At 45.2% G+C, this 17,100-nt stretch overlaps 1 protein-coding gene across 11 annotated transcripts in view; it reads left to right on the forward strand.

Moving 5' to 3' along the window:
- Positions 1–17,100, forward strand: part of dlgap1a (discs, large (Drosophila) homolog-associated protein 1a) — a 1,116,163-nt gene that overhangs the window by 1,013,192 nt on the left and 85,871 nt on the right. For all 11 annotated transcript variants that reach the window (XM_038809179.1, XM_038809170.1, XM_038809173.1 and 8 more), the window contains one exon: positions 15,710–16,074. In XM_038809179.1, coding sequence (XP_038665107.1) covers positions 15,710–16,074 — 365 coding nt within the window. The remainder of the gene's footprint in view (positions 1–15,709; positions 16,075–17,100) is intronic.

Genomic DNA, 17,100 nt, shown 5'->3' on the forward strand with positions numbered 1-17,100 from the left:
TGATTATCACTTTCATAAAATTGTAGGAACAGGAACAGCAGTTTTATTTTTTCAAAAGTAGATTTGTGAATGGGTACTTTTTTTCTGAACAGTTCCACACTTTACCATAGTTGCTATATCACCCGCTGGTTCTGTACCTGGGTCCAGATTTTCACTACTGGGGTGGGTATCTCAAGTTGGGAAATTTCCTAACTCGCCCGATTTGTCTTGGTAGATTGGCCCCCAAATGCTGCGATGTTTGCTCTACAGAGCGGATCGTGATAGAGTTGGGTCCACCACCCCTAAAAACAACTCAAACATGGCCACAGGGATGGCTATGTGCTGAGACAATCTGGTTCTTTGGACCTTGCCCCAGTTGTTTGATTATATTTTTGGCCTTCTATTGCTCATTTCCTCACTCCCCTTTGCATTTCCCTACTCCTCATGCTGCGTCCATAACCCCATACCAACTTTTTTTTTTTATAAATTTAGATTACCCAATTATTTTTTCCAATTAAGGGGCAATTTAGCGTGGCCAATCCACCTACTCAGCACATTTTTGGGTTGTGGGGGCGAAACCCACGCAGACACGGGGAGAATGTGCAAACTCCACACGGACAGTGACCCAGAGCCGGGATCGAACCTGGTACCTCAGCGCCGTGAGGCGGTTGTGCTAACCACTAGGCCACCGTGCTGCCCCCCCATACCAACTTAATGTCAACTCCTGCCTGCCCCTCAAACACTCCATGCCAAACGATGGCCCTTCCATGTCCATTCACCATATGCTGCTGCCCAGCTGTTATGCAATTTGTTTCATTGGCCTTTCTAGTGCTGCTCCTCGTAGAGCCTGCTCGGAGCACATCCCTTTAAAGTACAAGAGAGTTAAAACACTCCCACTCTCCACCCCCCACCCCCTCCAGCTCTTCTCTCCCCATTCCTTGGTTCCCCCCAGCACCGCGATTCCTCCATTTTCCCTTTCATCAAGTGCTGTTTCTGATATCGACGGGATGGAAGAGCTAGTGATGGTAGGGGGAGGGGTAGGATGGGGGGGAGGGGGTGGGCGGGGGGTGGGGGGGGGGGGGGGGAGAGAGAGAGAGAAACCAGAGTAATGCCAGAGGAGCTAGGGGTTGCTGTAATTAAAACTTACAAAATAGTGTCAATGTAGCTGTGAGTAAGTTTCCATGGGATCCCCTTTCACTCCTCTAAACTCCAATGAATATAATCCTAACCGATTTATTAGTCTCTCCTCATATGACAGTTCTGCCATCCCAGGAATCAGTCTGGTAAACCTTTGCTGCACTCCTTCCATAGCAAGAACATCCTTCCTCTGATAAGGACACCCAAAACTGCACACACTACTCCAGGTGTGGCCTCCCCAATGCTCTATACAATTGCAGTAAAACATCGCTTCCTGTACTCAAATCCTTTCGCTATGAAGAGGATGCAGAGATGCTGCAGCTGGATATGGACAGGCTGGGTGAGAGGGCATCGGCCTGGCAGATGCAGTATAATGTGGATAAATGTGAGGTTATCCACTTTGGTAGCAAAAATAGGAAGGCAGATTAATATTTGAACGGGTGTAAATTGAGAGAGGTGGATACTCAGCGAGACCTTGGTGTCCTCATGAATCAGTCACTGAAAGGCAATTGGTATGTTGGCCTTCCTAGCGAGAGGATTTGAATATAGGAATAGAGATATTTAACTACAGTTGTATGGGGCAATGGTGAGGCCACACCCGAGTATTGTGTGCAGTTTTGGTGTCCTTATCTGTGGTAAAATGTTCTTGCTGTCTTTGAGATGGGGCATGTCTTCAACCCATGATTTCAATGTGGACGTGGCTTCATCAGCAATACATTCGACACCTGTCCTCTCCACTGACTTCATCATTGAGCCCATGATGTAGCCAGGAGAGCAAGTTCCTGCTGAAGCCTATGGTGAAAGTAAGATCACATTTCTTCACATGGTCAGGGCCGAATATCTCCACTTCACCACTGACCAGCCATCTGGGTCTGTATAGCTGCAGCTCTTCAAAGGCAGAGACTGTTAATTGAATGGCTATGTATTTTTGTTCGCCAATGAAAGCTGCACAAATAAACATTTATGACTGAGACAGCTGCAGAATGTTGCAGAATATGTTTCTTTACAGATGCTGCATTGGAGATGATTTTCCAAAAACTGCAGGATAATTTCCTGTATGCTTCTTTAGCAGTACCCACTTCTGATGTGAGGTGTGTTCAATTGGGAGTAAATGGTGTACAAATCTGGAACACCCAAGGACAAAGCAATAATGGAGAAACAAGTTTAAAACCAATGGGAATTCTATCAAGATAAGGCAAGCTAATCTTATCACACCAGGTAGTTTATCAGAGTATGCATGCCACTATTCATATGTTACATTGTGTTCATGCTAAGAAAACATATAGCTTTATCAACATTTCACATGCACATGTGCAGGGCACACCTTTACTTTGATTTAAATGGAAACTATTCTGCATTTGATTTTGGAAAGGCGAGTCCACAAAGCAAGGTTGCAGCACTACCTATGTGCATAACACTGGTCTCTGACTCTCTTGTTCAAGCTCCTTACATTTCAGCTCCTTACGTTTCAGCACTATCTGTCTACTTTCCAGACAAGGTGATACTTAACAGACAGGAACAAAACTGAACAGAAGAGCTTGTAATTTTATAACCTTAAAGTTCCTTTGAACAAGCTTTGCTGGACATTCTGGCTCTGAAGAAACCTGAGGGATTGCGCAAAGGTAAAATCTGAAAATCCACCTTGAGGCTGAATGCTATTATCATCTTTAATCAATTATCCGTTTCCCACTTGTTCACATGCACTCCACCCTGACACAAATGCTCGCAATGTAAACATTGTTTGATGGGGTGTACTGCAACCAACTTTCTCACTTGCATCTACTCTGGTTAATTGGAAATTATGAACAATAAAAATCAGAACAGATTGAGGTGAGCATTTCACAGCACCCAAGATCAAAACATCCCACCAGAGCAAACACCAGCTCAGTTACGTATTTGTATTTATTTTATTGTCACGTGTACCGAGGTACAGTGAAAAATATTGTTCCGATCCCGGCTCCGGGTCACTGTCCGTGTGGAGTTTGCACATTCTCCCCGTGTCTGCGTGGATCTCACCCCCACAACCCAAAGATGTGCAGGTTAGGTGTTTGGTGACGCTAAATTGCCCCTTAATTGGAAACAACGAATGAACAAAAGAAAAAGCAAAAAAAAAGAAAAGTATTGTTCTGTGTACAGTCCAGATAGATCATTCCATACATGAAAAAAACAGGACATACATAAATACGCAATGTAAATACATTGACACATGCATCGGATGAAGCATACAGGAGAGCAGTACTACTCAGTAGAGAAGATGTGTGAAGAGATCAGATCAGTCCCTAAGAGGGTCATTCAGGTGTCTGGTAACAACTGGGAGGAAGCTGTTTTTGAACCTGATACTGTGTGTTCTCAGACTTTTGTATCTCCTGCCCAATGGAAGAATTGGAAGAGCGAATAATCCGGGTGGGAGGGGCCTTTGATTATGCTACCCGCCTTCCTGAGACAGCCGGAGGTGTAGACAGAGTGAATGGCTGGGAGGCAGGTTTGTATGATGGACTGGGTTGTGCTCACGATTCTGTGTAGTTTCTTAGGGTCTTGTGCCAAGCAGTTGCCGTACCAGGCTGTGATGCTGCCAGATAGATGCTTTCTATGGTGCGTCCATAAATATCGGTAAGAGTCAATGTGGACATGTCAAATTTCCTTAGTTTCCTGAGAAAATATAGACGCTACTGTGCTTTCTTGGTTGTAGCGTCGATGTGGCTGGACCAGGACAGATTGTTGGTGATGTGCACACCTAGGAATTTGAAGCTATCAACTATCTCCACCTCGGCGCCATTTATGTAGACAGGGGTGTGTACGATACTTTGCTTCCTGAAGTCAATGACCAGCTCTTTAATTTTGTGACATTGAGGGAGAGATTCTTCTTGTTACATCACTCCACTAGGTTCTCCATCTCCCTCTAGTACTCTGACTCATCGTTGTTCGAGATCCGGCCCACTACGGCCGTGTCATCAGCAAACTTGTAGATGGAGTTGAAGCCAAATTTTGCCCCACAGTCGCATGTGTGTACAGGGAGTATAGTAGGGGGCTATTCACGCAGCCTTGCGGGGCCTCGCTATTGAGGGCTATCGTGGAGAAGGAGTTGTTGTTTATCCTTAATGATTGTGGTCTATGGGTCAGGAAGTCGAGGATCCAGTTGAAAAGAGAGGAGCCAAGTCCTAGGTTTTGTAGCTTTGACTACAGCTCCGCATCCAACACCATAATTCCAGCCAAGCTCGTATTAATGGAGTCTGATGTAGGAGTCCTTGTTATCGAGATGCTCCAGGGATGAGTCTTGGGCGAGGGACATGGAGTCTGCCAGGGACCGCTTGTGGCGGTATGCAAATTACAGTGGATCACAGCATTCTGGGAGTATTGAGTTGATGTGTCTCATGACCAAGCTCTTAAAACATTTCATATTGATCAATGCCAAGGCCACCGGATGGTAGTCATTGAGGCACGTTGCCTGGTTCTTCTTTGGCACCGGTATGACTGTGGTCTTCTTGAAGCAGCTGGGAACCTCGGAACGGAGAAGGGAGCAGTTGAAGATGTCCGCGCATACACATCCGCCAGTTGATCCACGCAGGATCTGAGTGCACAGCCAGGGACCCCGTCAGGACCTGTTGCTTTCCGAGGGTTCATTTTCAAGAAGGCTGATCTGACTTCAGAAGCTGTGACGGTAGGTATGGGTGTGTCCGAGGCTGCTGGGCAGATGACAACAGTTTGATGATTTCCTGCTTCAACTGAGCATAGAATTCAGTGAGTTTATCGGGGAGGGGTGCGTTGCTGCCGGAAATTCTACTCGACTTTGCTTTGTAGCCCGTTACGTTGCTGAAGCATTGCCACAACCGACGAGAGTCCGTGACGTTAGTCTGTGACTCCAGCTTCATCTGGTATTGTCTCTTGGCATCCCTGATGTCATTGCAGAGCTCAGACCTTGATTTTTTGTGTCGGTCTTGAAAGCCTCAGACTTGGCCTTCGGTAGGGAGTGAATCTCCCGATTAAACCATGGTTTCCGGTTGGGGAACATACGTACTACCTTCTTTGGCACACAGTCTTTGACGCGCTTGATGATGAAACCTGTTGTGACAATGGTGGCATACTCGTTTAGGTTGGTTGCTGAGTTCTTGAATATGGACCAGTCCACTGACTCCAAGCAGTCACGTAGGAGCTCTTCTGTTGCCTCGGACCAGCACTGTACTACCTTCTTAACCTGGTTCTCCTGCCAATCTCAGGAGATCTAAGCTGTTTAGGAGAGTGCAGCAGGTGAATAAGGAAGTACGGATGAGCAGAAACATTGTAGAAGAGAAGCAAGAAGCGTGTTTCTCTACAGCTGCTAAATCTTTGGAATCGGATATCACAGGGCCTGCGTATTAAAAGAAGGAAAATAGTGTGTAAATTGATTATTGCTGACTGCTAGTGATCAAGGAGGAATTCTACTCTTGCCCACTGATCAGGGAGAGATTTGCGCATGGTTCAGGTGGGAGACATCTCCAACAGGATAATGAGGCCCAGGGGTTAAAATCAACAGGATCTTAGGGAAGCACGGTGGTGCAGTGGTTAGCACTGCTGCCTCACGGCGCCGAGATCCCAGGTTCGATCCCGACTTTGGGCCACTGTCTGTGTGGAGTTTGCACGTTCTCCCCATTTTTGCATGGGTTTCGCCCCCACAACCCGAGGATGTGCAGGGTAGGTGGATTGGCCGCACTAAATTGCCCCTTAATTGGTTAAAAAAAATTGAATTGGGTACTCTAAAGAATTTTAGCAAATCAACAGGATCTCATGTGGAACCTTCATGCAAGCTCCCCATTCACCCTGGCAACTAGAGGCCACTCTCGGGCCTTGTGTTAAAGCTGAGACCTAAGTTTACAGTTCTGCTACATGTAATGATGAGCGGTCAGAAGCCAAGCATCCACTGCTGTCAGTCATGACACCTTGTGGCAAAAAGAAAAATTGGAAAAGCAATCAAAAACATGGAATATTATGTTATCAGTTAAAATATCAGCTGACTAAAGACAGTTACAAAGATAATGGAGGATTGAGATGTTGATAAATCTTTCAGCTTATGATGTCACCGCACTATTACTATCTTACCGTTTTATGAGACACACAAATTGTCTTTTGAGATACAGTAAGTGATACGATTTATGGAACCCACAACAGCTTGTTTGTACAACACATTGCGATTTAATTTTAAAGCAAAACGGGAATGTGCACTCTATAGAATAGTTTGAGGGGAATTTTCACTACTTTCTGTAATAAGTCAAAGCAAAACAGTGAGACAACTCTGTTAAGCATTTACCTTGCCTTCAGTAAGGACATTTTTAATTGTAATGCAGCTGTTCTTGCCTCATGGCTGAGTAATTGATGTATTTCAAAGGCAGCTGTAAAGCTTGTCCTGCAGCAGTAGCGGCTCCCTTGATGTTTGTTCGACAAACACCATTTGCGGATTAGTGAAGTGAGTTGATAAAATGCCTGTAAAATGGGAGGGGGAAATTCTATGGCAGGGTTGCTAAACAACACCAGAATGCTTGATCCACTTGGTGTCTGTTACAAGCTACTGTACAATGCAGGAATGGGACCTTTTTTTCCCCCACCAGCTGCAGTTCCGAGATCATGTGGGTAGCAGGCTATTGAAGGTTTTGAAAACAAATCCTGACTCTCTGCCCCCAAGTTATTTCCTGCTCTATGACTCAATAGTGGGAGTGGTAGCTCTAATACTTTCTTGTGTAATTTGTCAACTTTGGTGTTTGCCGCCAAGGCTGTCTGGAAGTTGAGGGTCACTGGTGTTTCAAAGTTGTGCTGTGTGTCTGGCAGAAAACAAACAGAAACTGATGAAAAGCCTTACTGTTTCTCCTCCAAACTGCTGGAGCATGCCATGGGAAATCATTGATACACACTCAGCGCATCGTTCTGTGCTCCGAAAAGCAAACCCGAGCCAAATTCTTCAAACGCCTGCCCTTGATACAGGTGTCTGTGGCTGCACCCTGTTGCGAAAATGTATTCCTGTGTCATTTAGTCAGACTGGCACTGCAAAAATCACCATGGCAATTTTCTATCAGATGTTATAGGACGATTAACAAGAACTTCGGAGATAAAAAATAAACAAACCTCCCTGCCTGTCCGTATACTTTTTTCCCCCTCTGGCTGAAAACAAAATCAGTCAACCTCAGGCCAACTTGATTCATCTGTGCCAGCTGCAGAAGGGATTGCCACTCACCAATCGGCCTCTACAGCCACAACAGACAATGGACAGTACAGAAGTGACAGATGCCCTGGGTGCAGGCCATCGATGGTACTTCTTATATTATGCTCCCCTGTTTGAGGTCAAAGCAGCTTGACGTTTGCACAGAATGAAATTGAAATTGAAAATCATGTATTGAATGAGAAACAACGTTCAAGTTAGTTGATGCTTGACTGTAATTCCAGCAAAGGGGATCGAGATCTTCTGCAGTATCATCTTAACCTTCCTTCAAGTGTGAAACCGGAATCCATACGGATTTGACTTTTCCATTTCCGTTATTTTGCAGCATTGTAAGCCAATCTGTCCACTGCATTCCATCCTTTGTCTGGTGAAGAAACTAGTCAGGTTTTCAAAGTGCAGGGCAGCACGGTGGCCTAGTGGTTAGCACAGCTGCCTCACGGCGCTGAGCTCCCAGGTTCGATCCCGCCTCTGGGTCACTACCCGTGTGGAGTTTGCACATTCTCCACGTGTCTGCGTGGGTTTCACCCCCATAACCCAAAAATGTGCAGAGTAGGTGGATTGGCCACACTAAATTGCCCCTTAATTGGAAAAAATAATTGGGTAATCTAAATTTATTTTTTAAAAAGGTTTACACAAGTGCAGGGTGTCATCGGGAAACTTATTTTGGTAGTTCAGGTGATTTAGTAATTGTCATAAACAACAGTTAATGGAATAATTAATCTACGAAAGGAAAACTGAATTTTTAATGGCAGTGATTTTAAAAAACGATGGGCCAATTTTTGCTCTGTTTAAAGGAGATTTTGGGGCCTATGCATTCTCAGCCTGCATACCTTTTCCATAATGAAAAGTGTGGATAGCCAGCTGAATTTATACAATAACAGGCATAGAGACTAATGTTCAATATCACTGAATTAAGACAGAATAGAAAATACATGGTTGAGCATAGATTTCCCTCAAATCTCGTCGGGCTAATACCTCGTGGTTTGTTGATGTTTCAACTTACTAGCATCTGTCATTGGCAAAACCACTTGTTACCACAAATAACCCTCAGTGCTGAAAATGTGTAGAGAATAAGCCACGTCAGTCATACTGTAGTTAATGGAACTGTTCCTCCAAACCACTTGATGCTAAATCTTATGGAACACTTTGTAAATCTGCCCAAGAGCAGTATTGCCAAGATCAGACCATTAGAAAACAGGGAGGTATTTTTCCATTGGAAATAAAAATGCTGGAAATACTCAGCAAGTACGACACATCTGTCGAGAGAGAAACGGAATTAACAGTTCGGGTCGTTAACCTTACATCAGAACTTTGTTTATCACCACAGATGTTGCCTGACCTGCTGACTATTTCTCGCAAATTTTGTTTCTAATTCACATTTCCAGCATCTACAGTACTCTGCTTTTGTACAGGTATTTTTGTATGTTTTGTTTTTGATGGGTGAGAGAAATGCACCGTTGACTTCAAAACAATTGAAGTTAATTGTGACCAGGGTAGAATTTTAAGGATTGCGAGCGCTGATCGCTCCCAATCGAGAGTTGGCACCAAGTGTGCAGGTGCCGACTCTCATAATAATAATAATAATATAATAATCTTTATTGTCACAGGTAGGCATACATTAACACTGCAATGAGGTTACTGCGAAAAGCCCCTAGTCGCCTGTTCGGGTACACAGAGGGTAAATTCAGAATGTCCAATTCACCTAACAGCACGTCTTTCGAGACTTGTGGGAGGAAACTGGAGCACTAGGGGGAAACCCACGCAGATACGGGGAGAATGTGCAGACTTCGCACAGACAGTGACCTAAGAAGGAATTGAACTTGGGACCCTAGCGCTGTGAAGCAACAGTGCAAACCACTGTGCTACCTTGCTGCCCACTGTCATTTAACGCTCACTTGAGTGTTGATTGGTAGTGGAAGCGACTTCAGTCCACCCTTTGAAGGAAGTCGCACCATTGAGAGATGTTAGCCAATTAGATTGGCCGGAAAAAAAGAGAAAATTTTTTAAATTATTCAGCCGACAGTTCTTGAATCTGGCCAGGCACAGTGTTGTGGCCAGAAGTTGTACTGCAGGGCTCCACCTGGAACTAAGTCCTGGGACCTTCGAATGGGAGGATAGGGTACGCCGGGAGGGATCGGGAGGAGGGGTGGCAATCGTGGCATCAGGAGTTAGGCCAGGAGGGGCGAGGGCCCCAGTGCTCCAGCATCCTGGGGGACTGTGGGAGGGTGATAGCCTCCCTCCCCCACCTTCCCGCCCAAGATTGGGAAAAGTGCAAATGTCGCTTTCCCACCCTACCCATTCCAGCCAGCCTCAAAATTGAGGCGGGTTGGAAAAAGGCCCTTAATGGACATTGAATGGGAGAGGCCCTGCCACCCAAGCATGAAATTGCACCTGAGTTTGGGCGTGTGGGTTCCCCGGGAGAGGGGGGATGGACTCGCATCCATTCAATTTTATGATCCATCCCCATCCCCATACCTGCATCCCCACCTCCGCACCCACCTTGGAAGTGTAAAATTTTGCCCCAGGTTATTTTTTTCTACTGAGACATCTAGATTTATTTATTTTAACACACACTCACATATACACACACGCATGCACGACACACCAGAATTAACTGTCACTGGGAAATAGGGGAATTTGACAGGTTTGTAAGTGTGCAGATTTGTTTGAGCAGAGCGAGGCAACCCACATGGATTTTAGTTATAAAAAAGCCCGGGGTGGTTTACTGTCTTGTTGCTTTAATGCCTAAGCTATCTGAAGGGAGTAATAGCTCTCGCACTACAAAGACCTGTCATAACTTGTCTTAGACTGCAGCTGTTCAATCTAGCTCCGAGACCAAGAAACCAATTGAGGCTTTGTGTGTTTTATTGAATAAGACACAGTTGTGTCTGTGTGTGGCCAGCATGATCAGGTATGCTTCTAACTTTTAGCATGTGGATAGAGTCCCTGAAGTCAATATCTACACGACCACTTTTAGTCCTATCTCTGTCGCAGGATTGTGGGAATTTTGCACGTGGTTTAAAATGGTGGGAGATTAGTACACATGAAATGAAAAATGAAAATCGCTTATTGTCACAAGTAGGCTTCAATGAAGTTACTGTGAAAAGCCCCTAGTCGCCACATTCCGACGCCTGTCCGGGGAGGCTGGTACGGGAATCAAACCGTGCTGCTGGCCTGCTAGGTCTGCTTTAAAAGCCAGCGATTTAGCCCAGTGAGCAAAACCAGCCCATATTCCCGCCTTCCGGCAATTTAACTCCCCATAGCTCAATTATGGGAGGGGGCAATCCAACCCAAGCAGGTGGGAGCCTACTACTGTATACATGCATCATGGCATAATTGGTGCCGCAGCCCCATTTTAACCTAGGCCTCCTCACCTATTTTCAATTCTCGTCTGCCAACCTTGATAACCCTCCTGCCAGTTCTGTGAGGAGATAGTGCTGAAGCACTTAATGGGGCCCATGAGTTTACATGGCCTGGTTATCAAGCTGGATCGGCAATGGGAAAGGTGAAATCTCCTACCGCACCCGCACCCACCAAACCACCATGACCAAATTCCCCCCTCCCCCTCCCCCAGCTTTCAAAAAGATGCACGTTAAAATCAACGCTTCTCTCATGGTGCAGAAGACTGGGGTTCGATCCATTCCCGGGTCACTGTCCTTGTGCAGTTTGCACATTCTCCCTGTGTCTGTGTGGTCTCACCCCCACAGCCCAAAGATCTGTAGGGTTATATTTGTGTATAGTAGGTAAATTGGCCACGCTAAATTGCATCGTAATTTTTAAAAATCAATACTTCTGTGTTTGTTGTAAAATTTGTACTTCAGACAATTAGTAGGGAAATGAAATTGAAAAATTTGCAGGGTTTTGAGGGCAAAAAGTGGGAGGAGTGGCACTAGGTTGGTTGCTCTTGTAGAGAGCTGGCATAGATACAGTGAGAAGAATACCCCCCTTTGGTGCTGTAACCACTCTATGATTCTATTTGTGCATGCTAACTCTGGAGAAATATCTGCGCTTTGCTATGTGGTCAGAGTGGAGTTGCTTATGCAAAGACTCCAATAAGCTACTTCACTAGCGGCATCGAGATAGGGGAAGGAGCCTGGAGTGAGATCATACATAGGGGTCAACACCACCTCCTGAAGCGCAAGACTGAACCTGATACAGCTGAAGGCTGTACACAGGGCACACCTGACCACATCACGCACGAGCGAGTTCTTCCCGGATGTAGAAGGCAGATGTGAGTGATGTCAGAGGGGTCGGGTCAACCACTCCCACATGTTCTGGTAATGCCCAAGACTGATCGGATTCTTGACCACTTGTTTTGAGGCCATGTCATGGGAGTTAGGGTGGAGCCATACCCATTAGTGGAGGTCTTCTGGGTGTCAGAACAGCCAGAGCTCTTTGAGGGGGAGGGTCGGACGCCTTGGCCTTTGCCTCTCTGATAGCCCGGTGACAAGTCCTGCTCGGAAAGAGATCGGCAGGCCGACCTGGTGGAATGCCGGAGGCTAGAGACAATCAAATTTGCCATCAGAGGGTCGGGTGAAGGATTCCACTCCAGGTGGAAGCAGTTCACCACCATCTTCAAAGACCTGTAAGTGATCAGCATCTTGGGGAAGGTGGGGGTGGCTAGGGGTGGGATATTGAGGGGGGGGGGGGGGGGGGGTTGCAGGCAGCTAGGGATGGGATATGGAAGGGAGCATTAGCACTACTACAAAATAAATTGTTTGCACTACACCCATTACAAGCTGTATTACTGTGAGTTGTCCTGCAATTTGTGTAATGTTTTTTGCTAATACTGGACTTTGTATTATTCAATTTTCTATGTAATTGTGTATTTTGTTTGTTGTAAATTAAAATGCTTCAGTAAAAATATAATTTTTTAAAAAGCTACTTCACTAGCTCACATTGGAATGACTGAATTTATAGCCGACGGTTTCTTTAAATTCATTCCTGACCTGCAACTGGCAGAAAATATGCAATTCTCCTGAAGTTGGCTGCACTTAGAAACCTAAAATGTCTGCCTTGTGAACAGCTGCTGAAATTTCCACCAGTGATGTGAAAAAATAAACCGGACTCAGAATTATATTCCCAAAACATCCATAGTAGTGTAACAGTGTCCAACAGAATTACCAAGTGACACTACAGAAAGTAATGGTAGACACCGCAATTGCCATAAACAAAATCTCTTCTTGATCAAATGAAAATTAGCCCTATCACATCTGGAAATGAAAATGGTGCAGCAGTGCAAACCATCCACTGATTAACTCGCTCCATTAAGCAGGCACCTTATGAGGCCACATAAGTCAGCGTCAAATAATATACATTGAGCCCCAAAGGCTATTTCAATAGCACCTTGTAAACCCACCTAGAAGAACAAGGGTAGCAGATGCATGAGAACCCCACCACCTGTTAATTCCCCTCCAAGCCACACACTGTCCTGACTCGGAACTATACCATTGTCCCTTCACTGTCACGGAGTAAAAATCCTGGAACTCCTTTCCTCACAGGATCATGAGGATACCTAGATCATCAGGCCTGCAGCTGTTCAAGAAATCAGCTCACCACCACATGCTCATGGCAATTAGAGAGGACAACAAATGCTGGCCTTACAGCAATGCCCACATGCCATGACCGAATAATAAAAAGAAAGAGGGGTTGTAGGATAGTAATCAAGAGCACAATTTGCCCAGTTTTCACATCTAGTCCAGAGGTGATGGGGTTAATTGAATTGGCCAAACAACCAATTTAAGCACTTCAACACAATTCAAATATTAGAAGCTTTTTTATTGTCACAAGTATGAAGTTACTGTGAAAAGCCCCTAGTTGCCACATTCCAGCGCCTGTTTCGGGTAAGCTGGTACTGGAATTGAACCCGCACTGCTGATCTTGTTCTGCATCACAAACCAGCTGTCTGGTCCTAAACTTGCTGCCTCATTGTTGAGGACTTAGTTATCCATTGAATAATCTTACTGAAATCATTGATGAAGATCATAAATTTATAATTTTCAAATTTTGTATATTTTTCAGAATTGCTCTGCAAAGGGGAAGTAAGGTATTTCGACACAAGCACTCTCCTGTCTCTCTTCCCCCCCCCCCCCCCCCCAATTATAAACAAACCTTAATTTAGAAGTGGGACAGGTCTCGGGACACGTGGGCACCTGCCACAAATCCCGCTATGGCAGGAGACTTGCGGGAGAGCCCTTAAACAGGCTTCGCGCATGGGTGCCGGACCAATCTGCGATGATCCTGGCCCACTGCAGCTGAGGTAATCTGGTTCATATCCTCGCTGGGCGTGAACTAGATTAGCATATTTAAATCGGCATTTAAGTATGCTGGGATGGTTTGTGGCCAGGTTCTCCCAGCTCCTGGTATTCACCCACCTGCCAGCCCAATGTGAAACTGGCGGGAATCACTACTGGTCACCATCACCGGATGCCGGCACTGAGGAAATTGGAGCCCCTGGGTGGTCGGGAACTGGGCAGTGCTGGCACGCTAGCAGTACCAACCTACCACCGCCAGGGAGAAGTGTCAGGTTGGCATTGCCAATGGGCAGGGCCTGGAATGGGTGCATAAAAGCAGGAGGGCTTGGAAGGGGGAGTGCAAGAAGAGGGCCAGGAACAGGGAGGGCATGAAGGAGTGGGCATTTTCTGACCCCATGGCTGTGTGTCATTCACCTGGAGGATGATAATAGTACTAACATTATGGGTTGGGGGTTGACATTAGCGAGGGGGGGTCTGAAAGCAGACCCAACAGTAGGGGCCCTGATGCCAGCAATTTGGGGGGGGGGGGGGGGGGGGGGGGGTTGGGGGACATGGGAAGAAGGGGTTGATGCGGTAGGACAGGGGGGAGGGGGAAATGGAAGTCTGAATGCTGATCATGTGTTTGGGGGGGGGGGTGCACATAGGGCCTGAACCATCACTTTGAGATCAGGGTGCCTTTTATAAACGGTGCCCTGATCTTTGTGAAGTCAGGCTTGCATGCATGTTTAGGCCCGCCTTCAGTGCGGGTGCAAATCACGCCCATCTCCAAAAACATTACTTTTTTAAAAAATGTTTTTATTAGGATTTTTCTTTTTATACAAAGCAAAGTTTTTTTTCCCAATAAATTTAGAGTACCCAATTATTTTTTTTCCAATTAAGGGGCAATTTAACAATCTGAATCAGGAGATGAGGCTTCAGTTTGGTCTCATTCAGAAGATATTGCCGTTAAATGGCCTCCTAAGACTGCAATCTGACGAGTAGGTATCACATACTTATCACGAGCCAGAAATACATTGCAGGTCGTAATGGTAAAGAACAAAAAGTCAATAGATAGTGCCCACGTCTGAAGTAGGCATTAGGCCTGTTGTGCATCGAAATAAGGAGCCGAACCACTGCTTGATGCCCCGACTGCAAGATAGAATTGCTCTTTCAAAAACCTGGGGTTAGATTCTCCACCCCGCCACGCCACATTTTGGCCCCGACCCACCGGCGGGATTCTCCGTTACGCTAGCCAGTCAATGAGGTTTCCCATTGTGGGACAACCCCACGCCGTCGGGAAACCCCCGGGCACCGGCAGAACGGTGCATCCCGCCGTCGGAGAATCCTGCCCCTGGTCTATATGCAACCTAAAAACCAGGAACTAAAATGGGGCGTCCACTTGGCACCTGCCGTTCAGAGGATTTAAATTTAAAGTAAGGTGCATTTTTACATAGCTTGTCAAGTGCCTTTCTGTGGAACATTAATAGTGCATTGCACCATGCTGCACATTATGACATTTATGGTCCTGTGCATTTCTGCCAGTTTATTGAGTTACAGGTTTGAGCTTGGAGCTGAAGGTGAGATCACAGAGAAAATTTAGCAAATTAACCCAAATAATTATTTTGCAAGCTTATGTATTCTGTTTGCACTATGGGTAAAAATAAATATCTGAAACAATTTTAGTTTAACTTGTGTAAAGTGTATTGCCAACCTATTTTTATCAGGGGTGGACAAGCACTTCATCATTTTTTTCACAGATGCATTGTAAGTGAGTGACGTGACAAACATACATACAAACAGAAGAATGAGGAGAAGGAGTAGGCTGCTCCACCATCTGATTGTAGTCTCTACTTTCCTGTCTATACCCTTTAATTCCCTTGTCAGTCAAGAATCTATCTGACCCTGCCTCTGGAGGGGCTGAAAGGCCCCTAATTCGCATGTTTGTCATGTCACTCAAGTATGATGTAACTGACAAAAATGACAATGGATCATGGCGCATTTTGGCAAAACATTTTTTCACTTGCAATTACTGAAGCCAGCAAGTGCTTTGAACTTTATCACAGTTGCTTAAGAATTTGAAAATGAAATTCTAAAACTGGTTGTGGGTTTTACAGTGCACCCAATTCCTGGAGCTTGGAAGAAATATTTGACATTTTCTTTTTGTTTATCTAACCAGTGTCATCATGTATTACTACATATAAGAAGAATCCTCCTCCAGTTCCACCCCGGACTACAATTAAACCGTTCATCTCGATCACTGCGCAGAGCAGCACTGAATCTGCTCAAGATGCATATTTGGATGGCCACACCCAGAGGGGTGACCTAAACAGCCAGTCAGGACTAAGTAACTCTACAGAAAGTTTGGACAGTGTCAAAGCCTTAAATGCTGCTATTGAAGCTGCAAATGCACAGGTTCATGGACCTTCTACCAGCCAACAGCACATTGACAGCACACCAGCAAATGACATGGGAATCCTACCAGCAGAGGAGTCAAAAGGGGATGTTTTGAGGAGAAACAAGTGTTCTTCGGTTGGAATACAGGTGGAGTATCCCTTGCTACTTACATTAATTGTGGACTGGAAGCTACTGTAGGCAATGTTAATTTTAAATGGATTGATACCTCCATTCAAGTATCATGGAAAGGAATTTATTATGTAATCATTTGGCAATACAGAATTTGAGTATTGCTGAGAAACGAGACATGCTATCTGAACTTTTTGCCTTGTACTCACTAGGACAAATCACAAGATTACCAACAGTAAAAGGAGCAATAATTTGTACTGCACGAGTTCTGATCAGTTGGCAAACGGACTCAGATTGGTAAAGGCTTTGTCATGAGGCGTGCTGTAGGGAACATTTAACTGATGAGCTTTTGTTCAAATTCAGACCGGGCAGGTGGAGTCTGATTGGTCAAAGCATTGCCATGGGGAATGAACCAGGGTATGGCTGTTTCCTGCAATGCATAGACATGCTCCTTCTGTCTGCAAAGGACAGTTATGCATGCTAGGAGCTACACATATTCACACACAGGGTTTTTTGATGGGTGACAGTACCATAAAACACAGCCCGTGATGTTGGTGTCTCTGAGGAACCTGGAATTGCTGTGATAGATAGCTTCGAGTCGCCTGCACTTGAATCACAGTTCCTGCAACTATACTACACTGTCTGAGGACTCAATGCCACTTTTTGTACCAGCTCAGTTTGTTTGAGATGTGGATTTTCTTGCGTACATAACATGAACACAGACAAGATTTTTCATAATCGATGACTAAAGTGCTGTTTAGATGTGCTATGTGTGCTCTTTAATCCATTCAAAGTTGTGCCAAGTATTCAGTTAAATACAGCTTGAACAATTGAAAATATCACGTCACTACAGTTGGCTTTTCTGCTGCCTGGATACTTTAGACTGATTTCAGATCTCCATGTACACAATTCTGGATTCATTCCAAGGCAAACTGCTTTTGTCTACGAGTGAAGTCATAATCATCACTCGCACCAGGATATTTACTTTGTAGTTAAAATTACTTAAACAAAGTCATGTTCTACTGATTTGATAAATGTTGACCT

The sequence above is a fragment of the Scyliorhinus canicula genome, chromosome 10 (genome assembly GCF_902713615.1).
Source record: "Scyliorhinus canicula chromosome 10, sScyCan1.1, whole genome shotgun sequence".
Lineage (NCBI taxonomy): Eukaryota > Metazoa > Chordata > Chondrichthyes > Carcharhiniformes > Scyliorhinidae > Scyliorhinus > Scyliorhinus canicula.